Source organism: Pongo pygmaeus, chromosome 3 (assembly GCF_028885625.2).
Source record: "Pongo pygmaeus isolate AG05252 chromosome 3, NHGRI_mPonPyg2-v2.0_pri, whole genome shotgun sequence".
Lineage (NCBI taxonomy): Eukaryota > Metazoa > Chordata > Mammalia > Primates > Hominidae > Pongo > Pongo pygmaeus.
In genome coordinates, this window is record NC_072376.2 from 160,853,776 (window position 1) to 160,881,284 (window position 27,509).

At 38.7% G+C, this 27,509-nt stretch overlaps 1 protein-coding gene across 6 annotated transcripts in view; it reads left to right on the forward strand.

The window, feature by feature from the left end:
- ARHGAP10 (Rho GTPase activating protein 10) overlaps positions 1 to 27,509 on the forward strand; it is a 337,402-nt gene that overhangs the window by 213,870 nt on the left and 96,023 nt on the right. For all 6 annotated transcript variants that reach the window (XM_054486509.2, XM_054486510.2, XM_063664171.1 and 3 more), the window contains 3 exons: positions 5,665 to 5,723; positions 15,278 to 15,383; positions 16,933 to 17,092. In XM_054486509.2, coding sequence (XP_054342484.1) covers positions 5,665 to 5,723; positions 15,278 to 15,383; positions 16,933 to 17,092 — 325 coding nt within the window. The remainder of the gene's footprint in view (positions 1 to 5,664; positions 5,724 to 15,277; positions 15,384 to 16,932; positions 17,093 to 27,509) is intronic.

Consider the following 27,509-nt stretch of genomic DNA (forward strand, 5'->3'; position numbering starts at 1 on the left):
TAAACATATAATGAATTGCACATATTAACTTGACCAGAAGTAGTACTGCCACTCTAGGAGATATCTTTAAATCCATTTTACTGTTTAGTAGACTCATAGCTAGTGCAGGTAAAGGGATTGACTGAGATGACTCAGTTATTGGTAGAAAACTAAGGGTAGAAATCCACCTTTTTGGCAATAAATTGCATTCTTTTTTCCTCCATTCCGTATGGTTCTTTTCTTTTGCTGTGTGGGAGGAATTTGTTTAATAAACTAGAGGCCCTTTTTATTTAGTACATAGGATTTCTTTTTGGATCTTGATATTCTCGGAAGCTGGTTCCTTATTGCCCCTGGTCTTGTGTTGCTTTTTCTGCCTTTTTATTTTATTACCTTGCTTCATCCTATGGAATTTCACTTTTAAACAAACATTGCCTACAGAACGACATTATGAGATGTTATTATTATATAACTTCACTTCTAACAAAATACATGTTCTGTCTGAATGTGATAAAGTGAATTATCATAAGATGGCAGATGCCTTGGGAGATTTGAAAGTTGGGTTGCTGTTCTTTTCCCCTATGTTATTTTTAGCGATGGCAAATGCAGTAATTAGGATTTAATTGACCATTTTTTTTTTCTAAATTTTGGTGATACATCAAACGGGATAAAACTGGGTTTTTATCTACCTCCATTTTGGCAACAGGGTTCTGGCCCAAGCAAGTGTTATTTCTTTCTGCATGAGAGGTAATACAGTATGATGGTCAAGAGCAGGAGGTCTGGAGCCAGCCTGCCTGCCAGGGTTGGAGCCCCAGCTCTGTCACTCACGGCACCATGGCGAGAAGCTGAATATAGCTTTTCTTACCCAAAAAAGCTCTTGCCCTTGAATTCTTCTCACTGCAAATAACCCAGCCATCTTATTGGATGGGATGTTGGAGGTGGAGGGAGGAAAACAGCCAAAGCCCCAAAGCACCAAACTAAAACAAGAAGCAGGTCCTCTAGGGTCTTGGAGAAGGAAAAGTATGTGCAGTGGACCGATGCGTGGCATCCCTCTTTTTCTTCTACTGACTTGAGGCAATTTTTTTTCTAAGTTCTCATGTTTTAGAGAGCTGAATACCAGCCCTCTGAATGATTTCTTATCTATGCAGACCATTATTTTGATTTTCAGCAATGTGTTCGTTACAGCAGTTTTCTGTTGTGAGGGGACAAATGAGTGGTTTTGTGATGTTTCTAGTCAAATGATTTTACCTGGAGGAAACTTCTTTTAAGCCTGGAAATTGTAATGGGACTTTTTGGGAGGGAAATGCCAGCTTAGGTAAATATTATGATTTATATCCCCCAACAGATCCCAATGAGTGGCAAAGAGAGGTGGCTCAAAAACATGTCGGGTGGGAGGCTGAGAGTTGCAGTGACTCAGCATAATACATTCTGTATGGGGAATTTGTCATTTTTATGGCTGCTTCCCTAATGTTAACAATATTTATTTTTTTATGCTGCATTGCCTAGCTAGACATATGGCAATGATATAAGTGACTTGTAGAAGATATTCAGATACAAATCCATTTTTATTGGAAAAGAAATGTATTTCTAAGCGTTCTCATTCCCCCGCTCCCTCGACCCAACTTTTCTTTTTAGCACCCTTTAACTTTCCTTCTCTGCTAGATAACCATTTTTCTTCTTTGTTACCTCCTGCTTGTCTATATTTTGAAACAAACCCCCAAAGGCTTACTTCTGATTGGCCCTTCTATCTCCTTATTTAGGCTGTGGTATAGTTGATTTTTTTTTTTTTTTTCATTTTCTTTGTGAAATGGGAATGTAGGGAAAAAGGAGAGGGAAGGGAAATAAAAGCAGGACTTTTTCACTCGTGCATTAAATTTTAGTTTATGGTTGTCATTTTGTGTTTGTATGTATATACTATAGCATCATAAATTGTATGTAAGGAATGTATGTACCTTAACATTTTTTTCTTTTATTTTTCAATGTTCTTTTCAAAACATTAAAAAAAAAAAAAATAGAGACAGGGTCTCACTTTGTTGCCTAGGCTGGTCTTAAACTCCTCGTCTCAAGTGATCCTCCCGCCTTGGCCTCCCAAAGCACTGGGGTTACAGGTGTGAGCTACCATGCTTGACTTATTTTTATTTGTTTTTTAAAGACAGCTTTATTGAAACATAGTTGACATACAATAAGCTGCATATATTTGTAGTGTACGTTTTGATAAGTTTGATATATGTATACCTCTGAAACTATCACCATAATCAAGATAGTGATCCTATGCATTATTACCCCCCAAGTTTCCTCCTACCATTTGAAATCTGTCTCACACCCCACCGAAGTAGCCTCATCCACTAATATGTTACTTTGCAATTCCTGTAATTTTATATAAATAGAATTATACAGTATATACTTGAAATCTGTATTATTTCACTTAGATTCTTCTATGTTGTAGCATATACCAGCAGTTCATTCCATCTCACTGCTAACTAATGGACCATTTTATAGATACACCAGCATTTTTAAAAATCAGTTCATCTGTTGCAGGATATTTAACTTGCTTGTAACTTTTGGCTGTTGCACGTAAAGCTGCTAAAAGCATTTGTATACCTATATTTGAGTGGACACAGGCTTTCATTTCTCTTGGATAAATCCCAGGAATGGAATATTTAGATCATGTGGTAATTATGCTTAACTTTTTGGGCAACTGACAAACTTTCTTCCCAAGTTGATGTATTTCTTTACAACCTCACCAACAACATACAAAGGTTCCATTTCCTTTTCATTCTTGCCAACTCTTAAGCTGGTCAATCTTTTTCATTTTAGCCATCCTCATAGGTATTTGGTAGTATTTCATTGTGCTTTTAGTTTGCACTTCCCTAATGACTAGTAATGTTGAACTTTTTTCCATGTGCTTATTTTCCATTTATATATTTTCTTGGGTGAAGTGTCTGTGCATATCTTTTGCCCAATTTTTTACAACTTAGATTGTCGTATTATTGTGTTTTAAAAGTTAAAAAATATATTTTGAGTACAAGTCCTTTCTTAGATACCTGCTTTGCAAGTATTTTCTTCATTCTGTGATTTGTCTTTTCATTCTCTAAATAGTGTCTTTCAAAGAGAAGTTTTAATTTTGATGAAGTCTAGTTCATCAGTTTTTCTTTTTATGGACTGTGCTTTTGTGGCTATAAAGAAATCTTTGCACTTACTCAAGGTCACAAAGGTTTTCTTTTATGTTTTCTTCTGTAAGTTTTATAGTTTTAGGTTTTACACTTAGTTCTGTGATCCATTTTGAGTTAATTTTTACATAAGATATGAGATATGAATTCAAGTTCATTTTTGCATAGGGATCTCCAGTAGTTCTAGTACGATTTGTGGGAGAGGCTATTTCTCCTAAATTGTTTATTGATATGATCATACAGTTTTCTTTTCGTTTGGTGAAGTACATTTTTTTTTTTTAGATATTATGCTAGTATTGTATTCCTGTGATAAACCCAACTTGTGATATATTATTTTATTTATCTTGTGGAATTTGATTTAGTAACATTTTATTTAGAATAGTTGCATCTATGTTCATGAGTGATATTGGTCTGTAGTCTTCTCATAATGCCTTTCTCATAATGTCTTTAACTTTGATATTAGGATAAAGCTTACCTCACAGAATGAGTTAGAAATTATTCCCTCTTCTATTTTATGGAAGAATTTGTATAGAATCAGTAGCTTTTCTTTCTTAATTGTTTGGTAGAATTCATTCAGTGACATCATCTGGCCCTAGAGTTTTCTTACTGGCAAGATTTTTAACCACAAATTCAATAGGACTACTCAAGTTATCTGTTTCTTCTTGAGCGAACTTTGGTAGTCTGTGTCTTTTAAGACATTTGTCCATTTCATCTGAATTGTTGAATTTATGGGCATAAAATTGCTCATAGTATTTCTTTATTTTATTTTTAATAACTTTAGAATCTGCACTGATTCTGCAGTCACCTTTCTTATTCCTGGCGTTGTTTGTTTGTTTTCTCTCTTTTATTTCCTAATCATTCTGGCTGGATTGATCAATTTTACTGATTATCTTAAAAGATATGGTTTTGGATTAATTTATTTTCTTTATTTTTCTGTTTTCTATGTAATTGATTTCTGCTTGATTTTTATTATTTCTCTTCTTCTGCTTACTTTGGGCTTAATTTACACTTTTTTTTCCTCATAGCTCATTAAGGTACAAAATGAAGTGCTTGGTTTACCACCCTTCTTCTTTTTTAATATAGGTGTTTAGTAGCATAAAATTTTGTCTTAGTACTGCTTTACCAACATCCCTCAAATTCTGATATGTTTTGTTTTTATTTCGTTCATTTCAGAATACTTTCTAACTTCTCTTTGAGTTTTCCAGATATCTTTCTGTTATTGATTTTTAATTCAATTTTTGTTGTAATCAAAAAACAAACTCTGTATGACTTAAACCCTTTTTATTTTTTGAGATTTGTATCATGGCCCAGAATATGGTTAATCTTGGAAAATAAATGGCCTGTATGCGCTGGGAATGTGTGTTCTGCTTTTGAGTGGAGTGTCATTTAGGTGAAGGACATGCCAATTGGATTAAGTTGGTTGATATTTTTGTTCAAATCTTCTGTATCCTGATTTTTCTACTTGTTCTGTTACTGAAACAGAGAGGTATTTAACTCTGTGATTATAGTTGTGGATTTGCCCATTTCTCCTTGTAGTTCTGTCAGTTTTTGCTTCGAGTGTTTTGGGGCTCTCTTGTTAGATCTATTAACATTTAATATTGTTTTGGCTTCATGACAAGTTGACATTTTTGTCAATATGAAATGACCTTCTTTATCTCTGGCAATATTCTTGGCTTTGCATATGTTAAAAAATTTTGTTTATGCATCTTTGATTTTTTTTTTTAAACATTTGAAGCAGAATTTCTGAGTTACAGGATTGTAACCTTTTAAAAGTTCTTAATATCTTGCGAGATTACCCTCCAGAAAGGCTGTACAGATCGACACTTGTCTAGGTATTCTTTAAGTGTTTATAAAGCTAGTTGCTCTGGTCTTTTGTAATTTTAAAATATGTAGCAAGGTGGACTGAACTGTAGCATTTCTGTTGATCACAGGATAAAATAAACTACCTTATGTAACTTGTTTTGTAGACTATGAAAATGCTGTGTATATTTTTAAAGTTGTCATCAATTTTATTTCGTCTCTCATCTTATAGGCATAAAGATAAATTCTTATTTTTGTAATATATTTAAGCAGAGAGGATTTGAGTTTGTTTAATCTTTTCTATGTATTGTGTGTGGAATCTTCAGCTAATATCTTAGAGATGAAGTTTCAAAATTGTTTGCTTACATTTGGTTAGATGGTATGTTTGGCTTTAAATACATTAATGTGTAGAAGGAAGTTTTATATATAAAACCAGATGTTCAAAAAGGTACTTTCTGAGGTTAGATATGAAATACTGTATGCTTAGGTCTAGTACGGATTTGTGGCTGCCTAGGCTTTGATAGTGCTTGGTGCCAATAGCAGTTGATAAAGTGATCTGTTTGATTTATGTATCTTTTTTGATATGTAAAGGTATTCCCTAGGGAAGTTTTACACATTAATTAAGAAATGCATAACAAATTTAACATCCTTTCATAAAAAACTCAGAAGTGACTTGTTTGGATTTATTTGATAATTCTGAGCTGTTCTTTTCACACAGGAGTCTTCCAGAGCCTCTCATGACCTATGAGTTACACGGAGATTTCATTGTTCCAGCCAGTAAGTATTATGTAAAGGTACATAGGAACAGTTTTGTAGTTGGTAGTGAGCATAAATGAAAAATTTCCATATGAAAAATTCAACTTGTTATTGCAGTTTGTGTTAAAAATAGAAATCGCTTTAAATGATGTTTGGTGCCTCCCCTCATCCTTGGGAGGTGAATAAAAGGGACAGGATATTCATTCATTTGTTCACATACATTAATTATTTCCTATTATGTTACTGGATATGTAAAGCCAAGACAGGGTTCTTGTCCCATGAGACAATTCTATAGCAAGTACTGGGGCATACTTCTCATTATACTACAAAATGTACAATAATGGCATGAGCAAAATGCTGAGGGAACACAGAAGTGTTTAATTTGCGAAAGGTTGTGGAGATGAGCAGATTTGGAGAGATCAGTAGTTTGGAGATGGCTTCACATAGAAAGATACTCAGATCTAAATTACAGAGAGAAGGAATATTATGAGATAATGCCAGAACTCCAAACGGTATTTGATAGAGTGAATAATATGCGATCAAATGTTAAATGAAAAAGACCCATAGTTGGTAGAATTTTGTGATTGAATTTTTTGTGAGTCATACTCATTTGAGGCTTTGTTTTCTGTTATATGGCTCACTTTCTATATTTAATGCGTGTTGTTTAATCATCATAGTCTTCTGAAGTACACTGGTGTTAGGTATTTAATAGTGAAGGAAATGAAGGTTGAGACATGTTAATAACTTGCCGGATTATAGGGAGCCTTATTTAAAATTCAGAACCCTAGTTCTACTAGCTAAAACCTGCAGTATTGGTTTTCCCAGGTGCACTGACAGTAGCTGTAATTGTATTTTCATTTCCTTTTATTTTCTCCTCTTGGATGTATTCCATAGTTTAATCTGTTGAAAAACTTAGAGCATTCCCTTTGGGACCAATGTTACTGCTGCCTGAACATTGCTTTAAATGTTACCTTCTTGTGAGGTCCCTGCTCCAGCCAGTGTAAAGGTTCCTCCTGTGTTGCAGGAAGAAGTAGTGTGTAGGCCCCATTAGACTCTACATATAAAAGAGGCTTTCGGAAAAGCAAAAACTGGTTCTGTTCACTTTTGTTTTCACATGGGGAGAGGATTTTTTTAAAAAGTGAATTTGTGAGATCAAGGGAGTGGGGGAAAATTTTCTCGGCAAAAACTCAAGTAAATGCTTAGTTGTTTTGATTTCTTCCCTGTGGCATTTTTGGCAAACTGGGGAAAGAGAAATTAAACTTAGTTGGAGGACAATTGTTTCATGTTGTTTGCCTTAGAAACTGGAAAAAGCAGAAGAGTGCCAATTTTAATCTAGAATCCTTTGAGAATTAGAGAAAGATAAAGTGATTATGGAATAAGGTTTTAAATGACCACAATCATTAGTATTATCATGCCTCATAAATGATGGCAGTGTTTTTGAAATTTGAATATCAGTGTATTTTACCAAATGAAGAGGTTCCTAACAGTAGGAACTTATATCTTAAGAGGTAATAAAATCTATGGTGGTAGAAAATAAGTTTAAAGAGTTTGTTGAAGGCATCTTTGAGCAGAGTGGTGAAAAGGATTGCAGAAATGCAGACAAGATCATCACCTGTTGGACCAGTACCTTGTGTTTTGCTTCCTGACTTTGTGGGAATGCTGCGATACTCTTCACAGTGATTTGGCTAACAGGACCGTCAGAAAGAAATACTGTTTCTACTGTAATCATTGGCATGGATTTGCACCTAAGTGCCGTTGTGGTTGGAATGGGACCTGTAGTAACTTGATTTAATGAGAAAAAGTACATGTATTAAATGGGTGTATTTTAGGGGCCAAGGTTTCCAATGTAGACTTTAAGTTTTTATTTTAATCTCTTGAGTACCCTTCTCTGCACTCATTGCCTCTTTTAGAGAGTGTGGGAACAGATCTCCTAATCTTTTGCATATGGACTTTTAAGTATCGAATAAAATAGTTACAGAAATCAGGTGGCCAAAATTAGTCTCCCTTTTTGAATGCTGTTGGAAAATCGGGATTGTGGTTAAGCTGTCATTTTCCGTGAACAGTGACACAGCTTACCTTGTTTTGCTCAAGTGTCTGTTAGCCGAGCTGACTGCTAAAATTACTAAGCATCAGCAGTCTTTGTTACCACCTCTCACACCAACTTGAAAACTAATTTTTGATTCTTCTCAGTCATGTGCAGTGGTTTCCATCTGTTCTGTGGTGATGAGATAGTTTCTTCTCTTCTACCCTCCCTGCTGAGAGTTCTCAAGGTTTCTGCTGGGTCCCATCGTTTTCTCTCATCAGCTTCTTTCCTGTAGTTTCCTGTTGTGAACCTCCGTGTTAATTTTTAGGGTTCATGATACAAATATAAATTTCATTTCTATTTTGTCACCACAAAAGGCACATTTGTTTTATGTTCCTTGTTCTGAAAAAAAGATCAACTTACTTTTAAAGGTTGACTGCACTGGAAAAGTTAAAAAATTTTTTTCTTTGAGAAAATTAAGAGAGTTAATGTAACTTTCTCCGTTAGCTGAATTCCGAGCTAAACTTATAAAAGGAACCTAGTAGACGATCCATCTTGGGGGGAGACTATAATGGACTTTTGACATGGAAATTTATAAGATGAAAATGTAGTTACCTGGTCTATGAGGAATACAGAAGATTGTGTCCACCACAGGAAGGCTAGCAGGCAAGCATCTAGCTGGATGTCTTACTGCGTGATGTCTGTTACCTTTGAGAAAGTTGTAGGCTATGATCTCTGTGTCAGCCTTTTGGCCTCAAAGTCCTTGCTGTATCATTTTGATAAGAGTGGTCTCATGCCTCAGGGTTGGAGTCATGGTGCTTAGTACGAGAATGACAACTAAAGGCTGAATGCCTGTTGCATCAGAAGAAAAATCTCTTCACTGTCAGTTAAACCAAAACACTTGTGTTGCTATGTTCAGTGTATTTCTTCCTGTAGTCAAGTTAGTTGGGAAGCAAAATGATTACCACAAAGGTCTTTGGTTATTTATCATGAGAAACATAACTATAATCGGATCCAAGACATTGGTGTTTACCTAACCAGAATGTTCTATCGTTTTTGATAAACATACCTGGGAAGCAAGACAAAAATCATGTGATTCTTGCTGGGGAAGGGCTTAGGAACCCAGGAATTAAGGGAACTGAATGCTTAGTGGCATGCCTCCATCTTAGCTTGATGTATTCATTTCACAGTAGATACGAATGCCACAGGAGAAATGCAACACTTGATGTCTGTTGACTGAAGCCCTTTATCCCTTGGGAAGTGCTTGGATGGTTACTGCTAATGCCTTCCTAAAATTACAGTATCATTGACTTTTGACATTTCAATATTGAAATAATTTAGCATTTATCTGCCTCTGTGTCTTCGATAAGCTCCATGATCACATCTTTTTCAGTTTCTGTTAGTTGGCACAGCATCATAAGCAGATGGACATTACAGTGTGGTAGATGCTGATTTGTAGTTACACAATTAAAATGCCTTTTCCACTACAGTAAGCTCCTAATTCCCTGGCATATTTCAAGAATTTGGTATTATGATTAATTTAGTATCCTAGTTTTTTTTTTTAAGGTAGGCTGTTCATTCTTTGTCAATCAGTAGCAATTAAAATAAATTGCATTAGCATAAGCAACTTTAGATGACTTATCTTCAAAAACTTTTTTGGAGTACCTTAAAGGTATTATGTTGTAGCTACATAGAAACGATTGTGAAAAGAAACCTCTGATGATTAATGTCAAAACAAGATAGAGAAAAAAATGGTTTTATTTTAAAAGCCTAGAGTATTTTTTTTTTAAGAAGAGGGAAAAAGACTTGGCAGAAATGGATGTGTGATTTTAAAATAGATTAGGATGGGCTAGCAGGAGAGAGACTGAAGATAGTGAAAGGTTTTGACTCTATTTTTCTTTTTTTAAATTTTTTAAAATTATACTCTTAAGTTCTAGAGTACATGTGCACAATGTGCAGGTTTGTTAAATATGTATACATGTGCCATATTGGTGTGCTGCACCCATTAACTCGTCATTTACATTAGGTGTATCTCCTAATGCTATCCCTGCCCGCTCCCCATACCCCATGACAGGCCCAGGTGTGTGATGTTCCCCTTCCTGTGTCCAAGTGTTCTCATTGTTCAATTCCCACCTATGAGTGAGAACATGCGGTGTTTGGTTTTCTGTCCTTGCAATAGGTTGTTGAGAATGATGGTTTCCAGCTTCATCCATGTCCCTACAAAGGACATGAACTCGTCCTTTTTTATGGCTGCATAGTATTCCATGGTGTATATGTGCCACATTTTCTTAATCCAGGTTTTGACTCTATTTTTCAAAATCAGTTCCACTATTTTGAGAAATGAATGTAATTCATAGAGTGTGGGAAACTGTTTCTCTAGCTTGTGTTTCTAAATAATGAATCCTAAAGTATTTAAACTAGGTTTTCACTGGAAAAAAGATGATTATTAATGGCAAGATAGACTCACAAGCAGGTTTTTAGTGCAAAGTTTTCCAGACTTTTTAATTTTTGCAATATAAAATTCTTCTCCTCAGTGGTTGTCCTTTTACTCCTTTGGAATTTCTACTATTTTGCGGAGTCTCTGCTTTAAGTCTATTTTTAAAAATCAAAGCTGTGAGTTGAAATTGTCATATTGTTTTTATTTTCTCCTGTGTTGATTAGTATCTTGTTTTATATACCAGATTAAGAACTGGATTATAATTTATTACCTAACCCTTTAGACAGTTGTGTTTTTGTTTTCGGTGATAAATTTAGTTTGTATCTAGAAGTTTTTTTAATGATATAATATGATTTGATTGTGTTATTTGTGTGCCTTTTAATTTCTTAGCCTTTTTGCATCCTTTCTCTAGCAACAACTGTCTTAGTGTCCTCTGTTGTAAAATATTATTTCTCATTCTCAAACACTATTATTAGGGGTGTAAGCTGGAACAAACTTATCTTTACAAACATTGGAAACAATCTAAGTGTTCATAAAATCGATGGTAAGGTGCTCCATTTAATGACACTGAAAAGTGTCTGTGATACATTAAATAAAAGGTTGTTTAGGCATTTCATTACAAAAAAAAAAGGAAGGAAAACTCTGCAGGATTTATAGTTAAAATTTACCAGTTTATTTTAGGATGAGATTTATTATGGGTAGCTTTAAGTGAACTTTTTGTTGAAATATAACATGGGCTGAAATAAGTATACAGCTTAATGAATTTTCACATGTAATCAGCCCCAGATCAAGCAATCAAACATCATCAGAAGCCGTTTCTCATGCTCATATGGTCATTATCCACTCCTATGATGTGTGATCACTCTGCTGACATTGTAGGTTGGGGTTGCAGCATTTGAACTTTATGTAAATGGAATCAGAGTATATTCTTCTGTATCTGGTTTCTTTTACTCATTTTGTGAGAGTCATCTCTGTCGTATGAAACATTCATTCATTTTCATTGCATTCTGTTTGAAGAAGCCACAATAGATTTATCTGTTCTACTGTTAATGGACATTTGGGTTGTTTCCAGTTTTGGACTAATAGAACGCTGCTGTGAATATATGAGTATGTGTCTTTTAATGAGCATCTATGTGCATTTTTCCTGGTTATATACCTACGAGTGGAATTTTTGGGTCGGTCATAGGGTATGTGTTTGTTCAGCTTTAGTAGATAATTGCCAAACAGTTCTTCAGAGTGGTTGAACCCTTTAATGATTCCCATCTAGTTAGCATGTGGAAGTTTCAGTTGCCTCATGTCCTTGCCAAAGCTTAGTATTCATTTAAAGCCATTCTGGCAGGTGAGTATTACTCTTTCATTGTGTTTTTAACTTCTGTTTCACCGATACAGGTTTATTCTGTTTTCGTAGGTTTTTTGGTCACTGGAATAAATATTTTGTGAAATTCCTGCCCCAGTCTTTTGCCCTTTTGTCTGTTGGATTGTCTCTTTTTTTGCTGATTGGTTTGTAGTTCTTTCTAATCTGATTGCATGCTGTTTCTTATGTATATATATTTCAGATATTTAGTACTTTGTACTAAGGTCATTTTCTCTGTGTTGTCCAAGATTTTAGTATTACAGGTATTTAACTTTTGTCATAAGGAAGACTACTATCCTTTTGAAAAAATAAATGCCCCTTTCTTGATCTGCTTTACTTCTCTTTCCCACTCTCTTGTTTTTTTGCTTTCTGAACAAATGTTCTGAAATCCCACTCTTCTCCCCTTCTCCAGCAGCTCCCTCTTTGTTTAACCTCCTCATTTTAGTAAAAAGGGGCTCTCAGTTGATAAACCTGGTGATACCCGGGGCGCCTTCATCCCAGTCTTTCCATTCCTTGACATCTCCTTACCTCTCGAGTCCACTGGCTGTGCCCAGCCTTTGCAGATTTCTTCTCACTTGCCTTCCTGATGACATCGAACCTCCCTGGTCCTCCCACCTCTTCCTCCTCCTTGGCCTCATTGCCTGCTTGACTTAGCCCTTGACTTCACATCTCCCTGTACATCTTTGGAGCCCTTTTCCCCACAGTGCCCTCAGTTAGCTTTCTGTAGAAGTTCGGCAGCTTTGTCCATGAGCTAGTGGTCACACCTCCTGGAGAACATTGCTAGCCTTGATCTCTCAAGCCTCCTACTGTTTCCAGCTACTGCTAAATACCAGCCATTTGAATGTCACTTCCTGCATTCCCTCCACCATCGTCTCCTTCCTCAAGACAGCTTTGGCCCCTGTGTTTCTGTCTGTTGGTGGAATTGGCCCTGTTACCAGACAACCCAGATGTGAAACACTGCTGGTCTCTGCCTTCTTCCTTCTGACCCACTGCTAGTCTGCTGCTAAAACCTGTCAGTTCTGCTTCTTCCATTGTAGCGCTCAAATAATAATAGTAACACGAACAACAACAGTGATAATGGCTAACAGTGATTGAGTGCCCACATGTGCCAGCCACAGAGGCTAAGTGCTTTATGTATGTTACAGCATTGAACCTCATAATGGCCTTTTAAGATATTGTTTCATTTTGCAGATGAGGGAGCTGAGGCACAGAGAGGTTAGTTAGGTAATTTGTTCAAGACCACTCAGCTATCGGTTGTAAGCAACGACTCCCAGGTGTAGTGACGGTCCTGACATACAATCTTTTGACTTTAGGAGGGGTTTATTAGGATGTCCCCCCATCGTAAATCATAGGGCATCTATACTTCTTTGTTCTACCTCCCTCTTTATAGTTCTACCACCTACCTCACTCCCTTTATTTTTATTTTTTTGAGATGGAGTCACTCTCTGTTGCCCAGGCTGGAGTGCAGTGGTGCTGCAACCTCTGCCTCCTGGGTTCAGGCACTTTTCCCACCTCAGTCTCCTGGGTAGCTGGGATTACAGGTGTGCACCACCACACTGGCTAATTTTTGTATTTTTAGTAGAGACAGTCTCACTATGTTGGCCATGCTGGTCTTGAACTCCTGACCTCAAGTGATCTGCCTGCCTCGGCCTCCCAAAGTGCTGGGATTACAGGCATGAGCCACTGTGCCTGGCCGCCACTCCTTTCATTTCTTTTTTCTTGTTTCCCAAATAACTTTTTCCTCCTAACTAGTTCTTTTTCCTATTCTAATCCATCCTTTAAGAAAAATATCAGGCATACCTTCCCCAAATTTAACTCTATTCATATCGCTTTCTTGCTTTGTTTTCACTTGACTAATTTAGAAGCCAACAGTGAGATAACTTCTTCAAATTGGCCTTTGCAGACCAGAGTTGGCCTCGGGCTACCTTTCTATCTATACACCCGAAGAGCTGCCTCTGCACAGGCTCTGTGCTTTTTGTCATGCTGTTTACTGAATTTGGAATGTTCCCCTTGCTCCTCAGTCCTGCCTTTCCTTGAACCCTTCCCCGTTCTTCTGGACCCGATCTTCAAGGGCTCTCCATTATGAGACCCTTCCTGAGCTTCCCTGGCCAGCCCTAAGTGAAACTACAAAGCCATTTCTAACCTTCTTTTCTGTGAGCAGTAAATTTAGAACCTAATTACCTTTTGTCACTTCTTTGACATCTGTGAAAACTAGCAAAATCTTCAATAACAAACATTTCATTGATTTATTTGATAGTTTTCCAATCAAGAACACAATAAAGGGAATTGGGGTACACTGTTAATAAGAGCCACGTATAATAATTCCAAAGTTTGGGGGTTAAGGGAATGTGTTTTCCAGGGCTGTTGGACCAAAGTACTTACTACTAACGAAGTGGCTTCAAAGAAGAGGCATTTATTCCGTCACAATTCTAGAGTCTGGAAGTCTGAAATCAAGATGTTGGGAGGGCCGTGCTCCCTCTGAAGGCTGTAGGAGGGATCCCTCCTTGCCACTCACAGCTTCTGGTGGTTGCTGGCAGTCCTTGGCATCCCTTGACTTGTGGGTCCTTCATTCCAGCCTCTGCTGTGACAGGACAACCTTCCCTGTGCTGCCTGTACATGGTCACTATCCCTCTCTTTGTTTTCTTGTAAGGACGCCAGTCATATTGGATGAAGAGGCCCCACCCTACTTCAGTTATGATCTCATCTAAACTGACATCTGCAACAGGTCTCTTCCCAAATAAGATAGTGTATTAAGCACGCCTTTTTATTCTGATGTTTTGACATCTGGGGCCTCACTGACCCGAGGAAACTGCCCCTCCCAGGGCTAGCCCATTCCTGGAGATATTAAACTTCTGCAGGCTTTTCATGTGGAACTCTCCAATCCAAAGCCCCGTGACCCCCCTCCCCACGAGCCTCCTCTACGGGCCCTTACACTACAGGCTGTACTCTCCTGCCCTTGTCACTTCAGTCCCGAGTACCAGCAACTAGGGACAGCCCTTGCTCTGCAGTGCCCACTGAAATAATTTAAACCAGCCAGTCCTCAACCTGCGCACCCTGCCTCGCCCATTCCTTCCTGCAGAAACTACAGTAGAGGCTTTGCCCATGTTCCCCGTTCTTCCTCTGCCTCTTGATCGACGCTAGTGCTTCCCCACGTGGCTCTGCACAACATGCCATGCCGTCTGTTTCTAGGGCTCTGTGAGTCTAAACTTTTCCCTTCCTGACAGTCATTTTCATGCATGCCTTAGCATACCTGATGTCATTAAATCCCAAGTACAGTTTAAAACAGCCACACTCCGAGTTCTAAGGGCTACAACTTCAACATATTTTTTGAGGGGGTTATCCTGTTCAACCTGTAACATGCAATAGCCTATTTGCTGATATTTTACTTGCATTGCATTGTGGCGTGACCCAGTGACTAGACCCCATCGAATAAACGATGAACAGACGTGAAACGCGGCATGTCGGAAGGAGAAGCTTAGCAGCTGTCTGTTCTGTAATATAAACCAAGGAAAAGGCACCGATTGCAGCCACACTGAAATTACCTCATTAGGGGAGGCACGAGAAGATTCATCATAAAGAGAAAGATTTTTTTTTTTTCCTTTTAAAGGTGGCAAAATATGTTTACATTCTCCATGTTTGATAATCTTGAACAGAGGAGCTGTTGTCATTGTCTTGGGAAATATATTTGATTCTGAGTTCTCTATTAACTATTGTTTTCTTTTTCTTTATTTTTTTCTTTATTATTGTTTTTTTTTTGGAAGAAAGTGGCAGCCCAGAATCTCGTGTTAATGCGATCCATTTCTTGGTACACAAACTGCCAGAGAAGAATAAAGAGATGTTGGATATTTTGGTGAAACACTTAACAAAGTAAGCCTCTTTTTCTTCGTTTTAACTTTCTTCACTTTGCTCTAGGTGCTGGGTAGTGCTCTGGGATTTGTGACGGGTGGAACTGGGGACCACACCTGGAAGGGCAGGCTGGACGTTTGACTCATTGTGTGTTTTGGATAAGACTGTTGAAATATGCTTTCATGAAGTTGTATAATTATTTGCTTAACATCTCTGCCAGCAACTCAGGGTTTGATTTGAAGTGAAAGAAGAGAATATTATACATTACCCTATACACAGATTCTGGAAATGTGAATATAAGTTTGTTAGAATATTTAGCTTGGTTTCACACCTACCTAACTCTAAGTTTGAACATGTCCTTTAAGTTGGCTTAATTCAATAATGGGTAGTTATTTTATAGATTTCATTCTCTTTTCCTCCTCCTTTTAAAAACCGGCAAAATCAAATCAGTGGAGAAATTAGCCCTTTCTTTAAGTATAGACATCATTCTAACTGTAGAATTTTAGACGTGAAAAGAAGCTGAAGAACGCTGTATTTTAGAACCTTTCTTTTACATATAAAGAAAATGAAGGTCAGAAGATACTGTGATTTGCCAAGGGTCCCACTGCTAGTTTAGCCGTTTATTCATTTGGTCAACAAATATTTAGTGAATGCCTTTCTTAGGTGCTAGTGGATACATAGTTGAATAAGATAGTCTAAGTCCCAGCTTTCATGAAGCTTACTTTCTAAGGGGAAAATACAAAAAACAGATTACAAATAAAAATATAAAACAGCTTCAGATGATAAATGGCAAAAACACAAAGCAGAGTAAAGGGACAGAATATATCGAGTGTGAGACTATAAAAAATGTTATGCAAAGGCTTTTTGAAGATGGTATCTTTGAATTGAGACCTGAATTAAGTTGCAGGGCTGCTGAGAACAGTTGTCTAGGTGATTCACTGCACAATGATACTGGGCTGAAGGAGTGATTGTGGGTGCTCTGACCAAACTCTGCATGCTTTTACAAAGGTGCTATGCAGTCTAGTATTCCTTGGAAGCAAAAGTATAATATTCTGGGGAAAGAGTGAGTTTTCTAAGAAGAGGGGAACAGTGAACTAAGGCTTTTGGGGGAAGCAAGCTTAGCACATACAGTTGGCCCTTTGTGAGTCCTGCATGGGCAGATTCAACCAGCTACTGATCAAATATCCAGTATTCCCTGTGGACGTGAGGGTTGACTTTTTTTTATCCATGGGTTTCCTGGGTTGACTGTAGGACTTGCACATCTGCAGATTTTGGTGTCTGTAGGGATTCTGGCATCAATTCCTAGGGGATACTGAGGACTGACTGTGCATGGAATTATTAAGAAAGCCATTGTGGTTAGAGTAGAGCACCAAAGAGAGGGAAGTAAAGGAGTAGGCAGGAGCGTCTGCATGCAGGGTTTCTCAGATCTGGTTATTTCAGAGGTAGATATTGAGGGTGGTTAAGTCTCTTGACTCCTTGCTTTTAAGGAAATACAGAGTTGCAGACTGTTTACAGTCCACAATTTTTGCTCCTTTGGTTAACCAGATTCCTCCCCCCTTGCCAATTTCAGTGTTTCAAATCACTCCAAGCAGAACCTGATGACCGTGGCAAACTTAGGAGTGGTGTTTGGACCAACTCTGATGAGGCCACAGGAAGAAACTGTCGCTGCCCTCATGGACTTGAAGTTTCAGAATATTGTTGTGGAAATCTTAATTGAAAACCATGAAAAGGTAAAAATTTTTTTTTTCCTTAAGAGGCTTTGTTTTTGGCTTGTCGCCATGTACTACACAACGATCCTCTTAGATTTCCCTTTTCTCTCTCTCTGTTTAAAAAAATTCTTTTATTCTCACTATGATGAGCTTGGTTCTAAGAAGTTCTCATTGAGCTTCTGTCTTCTGATGGAGTTCCATAAATCTGAAATTTATCTGGTCTTTTGTTCTCTCGCTGGTTTAATGAAGAAGCATTTAATCCAGATGCAAGTGAATATCAAGGCAATTGTGAACTATTTACGACTTTTGTTGCTTTTATTCCCTCTTTGGATTTCTCACTCAAATTCTATGTGGCACAGCAACCCTGTACTCTTGATAAAGTTAGGGCTTTGCAACTTACAAGAGAAAATAAGGCAAATAAGGTTGAAAGGATGTGAGATGGGGCCAGAGGACCATGAGCATCATTGAGAGTAGGGGTTGAGGGGCAGTGAAGCCAGCCCGTGCTCTGCACCTGGGAAACCGCCTGCCTTGCAAAGAGTCTTTCTGGTTACACCTAGCTGTTGTGAATGACAAGTAAAGGAGGAGAAGTTGGGGAAGGGTAAACTCTTCAAATAGGCTTAGGCATTGCATCTGGGCAGCAGGGAAGGGTAAATATTCCTGGGGTGTGGTGGATGGGGTTGACTCAGGTGATCCACGTTGGGGTGAGCAGAAACTGCTTTAATATACTCTTCCCTTCCACCATACCCACTCAGCATATTAACTACTAGAAATAAGTACTGTTCATGATTGTCACTTTGGGATCACTTTCGCAAATTACTGTTATTTTCTCCTTGATTACATATTGTCTATGGCTACTCTTACGATACAACAAAAGTCTGGTAGTTGCAACAGAGACCAGATAGCCTGCAAGGCATAACTATGTACTGTCTGGGGGATCTGCAAGGCTTTTCTGTAAAGGACCAGTCTAGAGCAATAATTTTCAATCCCGACAAATCAGAATCACCTGAGGGACTCTTGTAAGTGGCTGCATAGCCATGTGTATTCTGTTAAATTTTTGCCTTCCCGAGAATTATGATAAGTAGCCAGCAAGAAGAACTGCTGATCTAGGGAGGAAACATCTCTTGTTTATTAAGAACTTAGGAGAGGACTTCAGTCTGGAACACGAAAGGAGGTTTCATTAATATTTGAGACGGTTTTGTTCATAAGAGTTAAAACAAGACCTGAGTATGGCATTTGTTGATGTTAGAGCTGGCCCATGGCAGTTTGTGTTTGAATTGAGAATTGCAAGGAGCTGGTGTCTATTCAGTTTAGCTGGGCTTCATTTATAAGTAGGGATGAGATAATCTATGGGGTAACATATGGAAAAAATGGTTTCAGGATGCTTTTGGAGTGCTGTTCTCAATAGGACCACCTTGAGGGCCTGCCTCTCTCCCGCTGTCTCAAGTGCCCTCAAAGTAAAGCTTCCACTTATTAAGAAAAATGATGGTGACTCATAGTTAAAAGTGTACCTTTATTTTTATAAGGATGTAAATATAGTTTTTAAAAATACTTATTCTTTAGGGCAGTACTTTTCAATCTTCTTGGGATCACAGGCTGCTGAGAAGCTGACAAAAGTTATTAACCCTTTTGTTAGTAACCCAGATAAATGCACATAAATCCTTCTTTCCCCTTAATTGTTCTAACAATTTCAGTGGGCTCACCTGCATTCCTGAATCTGTGGACTGTAGGTTAAGTATTTCTGGTTTAAAATGAATAATCTCTTAAATGACTTGCTTTCTCACTTGTTTCTCTGTAATCAAGGGAAAACATGATTTTAAATACCACATTATTTTCTTTCAAGAACTTTTAGATTTTGTTTTCTTCAGTCACCTGTAGATGAGCACTTTGCTACTAACGTTCCTGACTTCTGCCTCTAAGATAGGGAGCTTGAAAACTGTTAGAATGCTTGGTCACTCATTTGTTTATTAAAAAGATTTTTTTAAATTGAGATTGCATCATATGCCAGACATGTACTAGGTGCCGGATGTGCAGATGAATGTTCCAGCTCCTGTGGGAAAGCAGGTCGTCATCTGGGGGCGGAAGCCATGTTTTGGGACTCGGATCCTATAAACGTACCCCAGTCTAATATGTTACATAACTTATTTTCTTGTCTATTTCTCTCTGCTAAGATCCTTGAGGCCAGAGATCTTTTTGTCCACTTATAGTAATACCTGGTACATATTAGGTGTTAATATTTATGGGATGAAATAATGAATTCAATACATTTTGAGGGGGTTGAAGGACTGGGAAAGAGACAGGGAAACAGGAATGTAGTCCCTTTGGGGAAGGCATAGCAAGAGTATTTCTTGGGTACTTGTTGCATTGGGTGTTTGCTGGAGCAGTTCTAGTTTGTTGCTAATGTTGGGTTCTCATGGAAAATATAAGCTTGAAAGCTGATTGGGGATTTTCTTTACCATTATGGTAAAAGCAGCTTGTTTATGGGTGTAAGAAGTTTTGTTTTGCCCTTTTTTTTTTTTTTTTGCCAGTGGTGGTAAATTTATGCCTCCTTTTATGATCCTGTCAAACTGTCGTTAAGCCTCATTAGTGTGCACTAAGCCATCCAGGCAGCTCATGGAAAGATGGCTACCGTTCATTTTTAGAAAGAAAAATAATTAGACTACAAGCTTTGAGACAATGTTACAGTAGCTCAACAATCATTTGATTAAATCCTAATTAGGAAACATTTATGCAATTTATTTGTGAAAATACTGGCTCTGGGTCTTGCTCTTGGATAAAAGGATCTCCATTTCATGCTGCAACTGCCTGTTTTCTTCCCTTTTTGAAGCTGGGGAGATAAGTACATGATTTGTCTGCTGGGAAGTAGATAGTGCTGCTTTCACCTTGTTAATAAATCTTACAGGAATTTTCCAGTAGCGTCGGCAAGCCTGTTATAATAGTTACAGCAGACGAAAGTGGCCTCGCTTTCAGAGCTTTACAGAGCTAAGTAGAGGTCTTTCGGTTTTCCTTCTCTTCCTTTCTGTGGGTAGATAGTTCTATGAATGCACAACCAACGTTAATTAAGTGCTCAGGCTTTCTATTCAGAAGGGAGCAATGGACATCGAGTTTCAGATTCTTCACTGTGTGCTTGGGTTTAGGGTTGGAAGCAGGGTTGTGCAGGGTTGGAGGGTTGGAGATGGGGGATGTCAGTTTGGATTAGTTAACAGTTCTGAGAACCTAAATTTCCCCATTTCCTTGCCTTGTCTCTCCCATTTCATCTTTGAACACTTCTACTCCCACTCCTGGCTCTTTGTTCCTGCTCAGTTGGACTTCACTGCAGAGTCCAGGCTCTGCTATGAGGAAGAATATTTTTGCTGACAAGGGTGCTTGTGCAGAAAAACTTCATATGGATGTGTGGATCTATGTTAGCCACAGGTTTCCGTGGCAACTGACCTAAGTGTACCCTCCAGAGGATCCTAACATTTGACTGTAGAGTGGGGAGGGAAGGATCTAGTCCCTCTTAGTGTTTCAGGACAAGATGAAAACGAGAGAGGGAGTAAGGACAGGAAAAGCTTAAAAGAGTAGTCTGAGAAAGGAAAACATTACAGTAGTGGACAGCGGTGGGGGGTGGCGGTGCAAAAAAGGAAGGTAAACTGGGGAGGAAAGGTTAAACTGTGTGTCACTGAAAGTGGCTCTGACAGGTGAAAAATGACGAGAAGGAAGTCATTTTCTTTTCCTCAGTTATTTGTTTTTCCTCCCTAGGAATGTGAAAAATGTTGACTCCAGGAAAGTCACTAAAGCAAAGAGGACTTCAACATGTAATTAAAGCAAGACTGCTCTAGATGAATTTTGGAGTTAGAAAAAGGCCCCTAGTTAATCTGCTTTGGAGATGACAATTTTTCCTAGCCTCCTTGCTGTTTTTATAAATCTGTATATACTTTATAGGAAACTTAATCCATATGTTTTAGCTTTATTTACACATAATAAAGATGTAGGCTGAGCACGGTGGCTCATGCCTGTAATCTCAGCACTTTGGGAGGCCGAGGCGGGCAGATCACCTGAGGTCAGGAGTTCGAGACCAGCCTGGCCAACATGGCAAAACCCCGTCTCTACTAAAAAAAAGCACAAAAATTAGCCAGGCGTGGTGGTGGGCGCCTGTAATCCCAGCTACTCAGGAGGCTAAGGCAGAAGAATTGCTTGAACCCAGGAGGTGGAGGTTGCAGTGAGCTGAGATCGCGCCACTCTGCATGCCAGCCTGGGTAACGAGCGAGACTCTGTCTCAAAAAAAAAAAAAAAAAAAAAAAAAAAAAAAAAAAAAAAAAAAAGGAGAAAAAGAGTTCCTGGGCCAAAATATTATTAAGGTCTTTCTTCCTTTGTAAATGAGAAAATTTTATTTCCCAGGTGGCAAAGGGTACTGTGAAGTTTTCAAGGATTTTCAAATTGGGGTTGTGCCTTAGGATTTGTGAGTTTTGCATAAGTTCTGTTCTTAACAGAGTATACTTGTTATGCATTAATTTAGTGCATTTTTTTCCCCCAGTGCCTGCTGTGAGTCATTCATGGTGTGAGATTTGGGGGAAGTAAAGACAGTCCAGTAGGGGAAAGAAGAAATGTCCAAAAGTAGCTACAAGATGTGGCAGAGAATAAGTGCTTTGAGAGAGAGACAGAGAGAGAATGAGCGAGAAAGTGGCGGAGACTTCAGAGGAGAGTTTATGTTCAACTGCAGGGAATCTGGAAAGTTTCCCCAGTAAGTGTTTTGAATCAGTTTTATAATGGAGTTTGAACAGGTGGAGATGTTTTAAGAGGACATTTCGGGTATGGGAGATCATGTAATCAGAGAAACACAGAGAGGAGGTACGTGTTCTGGGAACGCAGCTCTTGTTGGAACATGGGCAAATGGCAGGAGATGAGATTGGAAAGAGATTCGGGCCAGGTGTGGGAGGTTGAGAATGCTGCTTTAGGACTTTTGCATTTACTTTTATAGGTACTGGGGCCACTCATGGTTTTCAAGTAAACTGCTTCACAAAACTTAATCTGACAGCAGGATTTGCAGTAGGAAGTAGAGGAATGAAAGGCTAGGAGAGAGGTTATTTGGCATAGTCGAAGGGCACGGGAGTGAGAATGGGGAGTTCCAGGGTGGACAGCATCATTTGGTGAGGTGGAATAGGCAAAACCCGGGGACTGGGTTTGTAAGGGGTCTTGGGGAAGGTGTGATAGAGATTCAATCCTGGGACAATATGGGTGTCACTAATAAAAGGAAGGAACAAAGGGGTTTGGGGGAGGAGTAAGATGAGTTCAGTTTGTCACATGGTGAATTGTAGTTATCTGTTCAAGATAAGTCCATTAGACAGAGATTTGGTGCTCAAACTTATGAGTGAATTTAGGGGTAGAAAGTATAACGTAAGGTATAGTTAAAGACATGAGATTGGCGTAAGAAAATATTTATTGGATGCTCATGATGTTACATGCTTTGGGTCTACTATAAAGGATATTAATGTAATTCTAGTGTATGTGGATGCTTCTTTGTGTATCCATACACTTAAAAATATATATATTAAACATGAAATTCCCATTGCATAAATATATGTAATAGTATCCCTATATGGGTGAAAATTCTTATGTATATTATCTCTTTATACATCTGAGAGAAGTGAGAGGTGAGAGCTTAACTTGCTCATGAGCACACAGCTAGTAAACGTGGCAATGCTTGGGTTTGAACTGAGATTGACCCCCAAAGCCTTTGCTTTTCATGACTAGAAGACAATAATATCCTTGAGAAACACCAAGATTTTCCTGTTAGGGATAATAGAGGAGTCAGAAGAAACCCAGGCAGGATCAGGTCAGTGCTAGTGTCAGGGTTGTCTAGGGCCATTGTCAAGGATGCCAGATACGTCCCATGAGATGGGCGAGTATGAGGACGGGCTAGTGATGTGAGCTCATGAACCAGTGGCGTGAATAAGCTCTTTCAACAGTGACATTTCTTTTTTTTTTCTTTCTTTTTTTTTTTTGAGACGGAGTTTCACTCTCGTTGCCCAGGCTGGAGTGCCGTGGCATGGTCTTGGCTCACTGCAGTCTCTGCCTGCCGGGTCCAAGTGATTCTCCTGCCTCAGCCTCCCAAGTAGCTGGGATTACAGGCGTGTGCCATCATGCCTGGCTAATTTTGTATTTTTTGGTGGAGATGGGGTTTCATCATGTTGGCCAGGCTGGTCTCGAACTCCTGATCTCAAGTGATCCACTGGCCTTGGTTTCCTAAAGTGCTGGGATTACAGGCGTGAGCCACCACGACTGGCCTAATGGTGACATTTCTGTTGAGAACCAGAGAGCAGATCAACTTGTAAGGTGTATGTGAATGAGTGTTCCGGAATGAGTGATATTCAATGTCAATTTTTTTTGTTGTTTTTGTCATATGACAAGAATAAAGCAGGAGGAAAAGCCAGAATAGACGTGGAGGGGAAGGACAGAGCAGGACCACTAGTGCCTGAGTTTTACGTGGCTCATTGGTCACCCTCAGAGTCTAGTGACCCGTTAGCTCATGTCTGAGGTAGGGAGTTCTTTAAAGGAACTTAAACAGGGAATGAACCTCTCAGGAGTCACTGAGTCTGTGTAGATTGAGTCTATTATTTATTTTTAATTTTTGTGGGTAGATGGTGTATGTATTTATGTGGTACATGAGATATTTTGATAGAGGCATGCCATGGGTAATAATCACAGCAGGGGAAATGGAGTCTCAATCACCTCAAGCGTTTATTCCTTCCTTGTGTTACAAGCAATCCAGTTATACTCTTTTAGTTATTTTTAAATGTATAAGAAATTATTGTTGACTTCAGTCATCCTGTTGTGCTATCAAATACTGAATTTTATTCTGTTTAACTATATTTTTGTGCCCATTAACCATCCCCGCTCCCCCTGCCACTGCTCACTACCCTTCCCAGCCTCTGGTAACCATTATTCTGTTCTCTATCTTCATGAGTTAAATTGTTTCAGTTTTTTGCTCCCACAAATAAGGGAGAACATATGAAGTTTGTCTTTCTATGCTTGGCTTATTTCACTTAACATAATTACCTTCAGTTCCATCCATGCTGTTGTAAATGACAGGATCTCATTCTTTTTTAAGGCTGAATAGTACTTCACTGTGTGTAAGTATCATATTTTCTTTATCCATTTGTCTGTTGATAGATACTTAGGCTGCTTCCAAATCTTGACGATTGTGAATAGTGCTGCAATAAACATGGGAGTGCAGATATCTCTTTGATATACTGATTTCCTTTCTTTTGGGTATATACCTAGCAGTGGGATTGCTGGATCATATGGTAGCTCTATTTTTAGTTTTTTGAGGAACCTCCAAACTATTCTCCATAGGGATACATTCCCACCAAGAGTGTACAGGGATTCTCTTTTCTCTACATCCTTGCCAACATTTTTTATTGCCTGACTTTTGGATAAAAGCCATTTTAACTGGGGTGAGATGATATTTCATTGTAGTTTTGCTTTGCATTTCTCTGATGATTAGTGATGTTGTGAACCTTTTCATAGACCTCATTCTTATATTTTATACGTTATAATGTAATAAAAACTCATGTTTATAGTTTGACTCCCTCCTCATCTCTCCACACTTCCTAAGGGCCCTTGAAGATTCTGAAGAGCCTGTGAAAAGCATCAAAGATCATATTGATCAGGGTGGTTTTCTTTTAATATCTGTCTTAATACTGAAAAATCGGCAATTTATAAAGTAAGGAATATAATGTTACTCTCAGAATTACTTAATATAATAATACAATTCAGATTACATTGATCTTATTGAGGGTTTTAATTGGATTTTCAATGAGATATGTAAAATGTGCTTTGGTTGACCTTAGCTTTGTGTGGTACTTCAGGGTGCTCTGATGTTTCATTGATTTCCTGATGATCAGGAGGTTTTTTTCCTAGTATTAGCCTGTATTAGTCTGTTTTCAGGATGCTGATAAAGACATACCCGAGACTGGGAAATTTACAAATGAAAGAGGTTTAGTGGGCTCACAGTTCCACAGGGCTGGGGAGGCCTCACAATCATGGTGGAAGGTGAAAGGCATATCTTACATGGCGGCAGACAAGAGAACTTGTGCAGGGAAACTCCCCTTTATAAAACCATCAGATCTCATGAGACTTACTACCATGAGAATAGCACGAGAAAGACCCGCCCCCATGATTCAATGATCTCCCACTGGGTCCCTCCCACAACACGTGGGAATATGGGAGCTACAGTTCAAGATGAGATTTGGGTGGGGACACAGCCAAACCATATCATAGCCTTTATGTATTACAGTTTTTGTGGATGACTTTGTGCCAAGGGACAATTACATTTCATGTACATTAAACATTTCCTGGACAAGGATTCTTTATAACTTTGTAATAAGCATTTTAGCCTTTGTAATAGGGACTCTGGTAGAATGCGTCTTTTTTTTGGTGTGACAGTGGAGGCCATTGTGGTGGTCTTGCTTTGTCAAAATGGCTGATGGCCTTCTACTGCCCAGAGGTGTCTTCATGGCACTTTGATTTATCCTTGTTTACAACATGTGCTTCAAAGTCCCTGAGTAGTGTGTGTCCTCCAGTCACAGAGGAACCTAGACAGAGCAGTAGGGAGAAGGGTATAGGTGTTTCCCATATGTCTTAGTCTGTATTGTGTTGCTATAACAATACTTGAGACTGGGTAATTTTGAAGGAACAGAGATTTCATTTCTTACAGTTCCATAAGCTGGAAAGCCCAAGGTTGATGAGCTGCATCTGCCAAGGGCCTTCTTGATGCATCATCTCATGGCAGAAGGACAAGAGAACATGTGAACAAGGAGTGACAGAGAGAGTGCATGCGCAAGCGAGTGAGGGCCAAACTTGCTTTTCTAACGAACCTACTCTTGATTACAAACCTATGCCTGAGATAACATGAATCCATTTGTGAGGGCAGGGACCTCATGACCTAATGACCTCTTAAAGCTCACATCTCTCAACACTATTACATTGAGGATTGCGTTTTCAACATATGAACTCTGAGGGATGCAGTCAGACCATAGCAGTGTCCAATGTAATCACCAGAATAATAAGTTACATGCACATATAGAGGAGTATCACACTGCATTGTTTTACTCTTGTTAACCCTGCAACCAACTTTATGACCTGCATCTACCTCTCTTTGCCACAATCAGTAGAATGCATTGGTGCTCCTAGGTTCATTGGTGTAATTGGATTCCCATTCAGTCTCAACTTGCTGCTGTCCCAGTGACAGCCACATGTGGACTGTTTTTGATGAGGAGTATCCACTGCTCCATTCCTGTGGCTACAAACACAATATACGTCCTATCCCTCTTCTGTAGGTTGGTCTCTGTCATTCTTTAATATATAAAGAGACTGAGTGAGTAGTATCCAAACCATTTTCCATCAAGTGCAAGAGTCTTCCAGTCTTACAGCATGCTTGCCATTTAATGGGAAAAAGAAATCTCTTTAAAAAACATCTAGCCAAAAATGCTTCTTGATTTAGCTTTGCTGGCACTGGGTTGCTAGGCAGCAGTAGTTTTTATGTGAGAGAAAAATAAATGTCTTAAACAACAACAACAACAATAGCAGCAGCAATAATAAAGCTGCAAAGGTTCTAAAAGCTTTGTGTCTGCCTGAGTATTGACTGTTCAGTGTAGAAGTCAAAATCCCATAGCAAGAATATTTGACAAATGTTCAGACTCCCCCCCATCCCCAGTTTTCATGAATGTTGACTTGTTTGGCATTGCTATGAAAACTTTACTGTTTTTTGTGTGTGTGTTTTTTTTCTTCTTCTCAGCAGGGCTTTGCATTTTCTGGAGTGTTTAAAAAGAGACTTTAAAAGCACAGGAAACTTTCTGTCTTCCTTTCTCTTTCCTTTAAGGAGAGAAGGAAAATAATAATGACATTGTCTTCCTTATTCTGTTTTTCTTTAGCTGTGGCATTGGAAGCTTCTGCTGTCATGTGGCTCTGTAAATGGTAGATTGTGTTTTCCCTTGGGACCAGAGTGGTTTGATAAGAGCAAATTTAGGAGAGAGTCATTCTGCATCATTTTAGTGCCCAGTATAGACAAAGCACTGAGGCAGTCTCCAGAAAATTGAAGGGCTCCAATATAAAGGGTGCATAGATTTATTCTGTGTTGTCTAAGAAAGCATACTGAGTACAAGTGAGCAGTACTTGCCAGGAGGTGAGTTTTTGATTCACTAGAAAGAAGGACTTCATGATATTTATAATAATGAGAACATGTTCATGTTAGGGATGGGATTGAGGTGGAAGAAAGCAGGCCTCTGAGGTCCTGCCCACTCTGAAATTTTCTGCCCAAGCATCTGGAGATGCAGAGCTGCAAAGAGAGCTCCTCGGAGCCTAGCTCAGTGTTTAGAACTTGGCATTCAATCAGTATTTGCAGAATAAAAAATGATGATGAAGAATATGACCCTATTCTTCATTGCATTTTTAGGTTGTT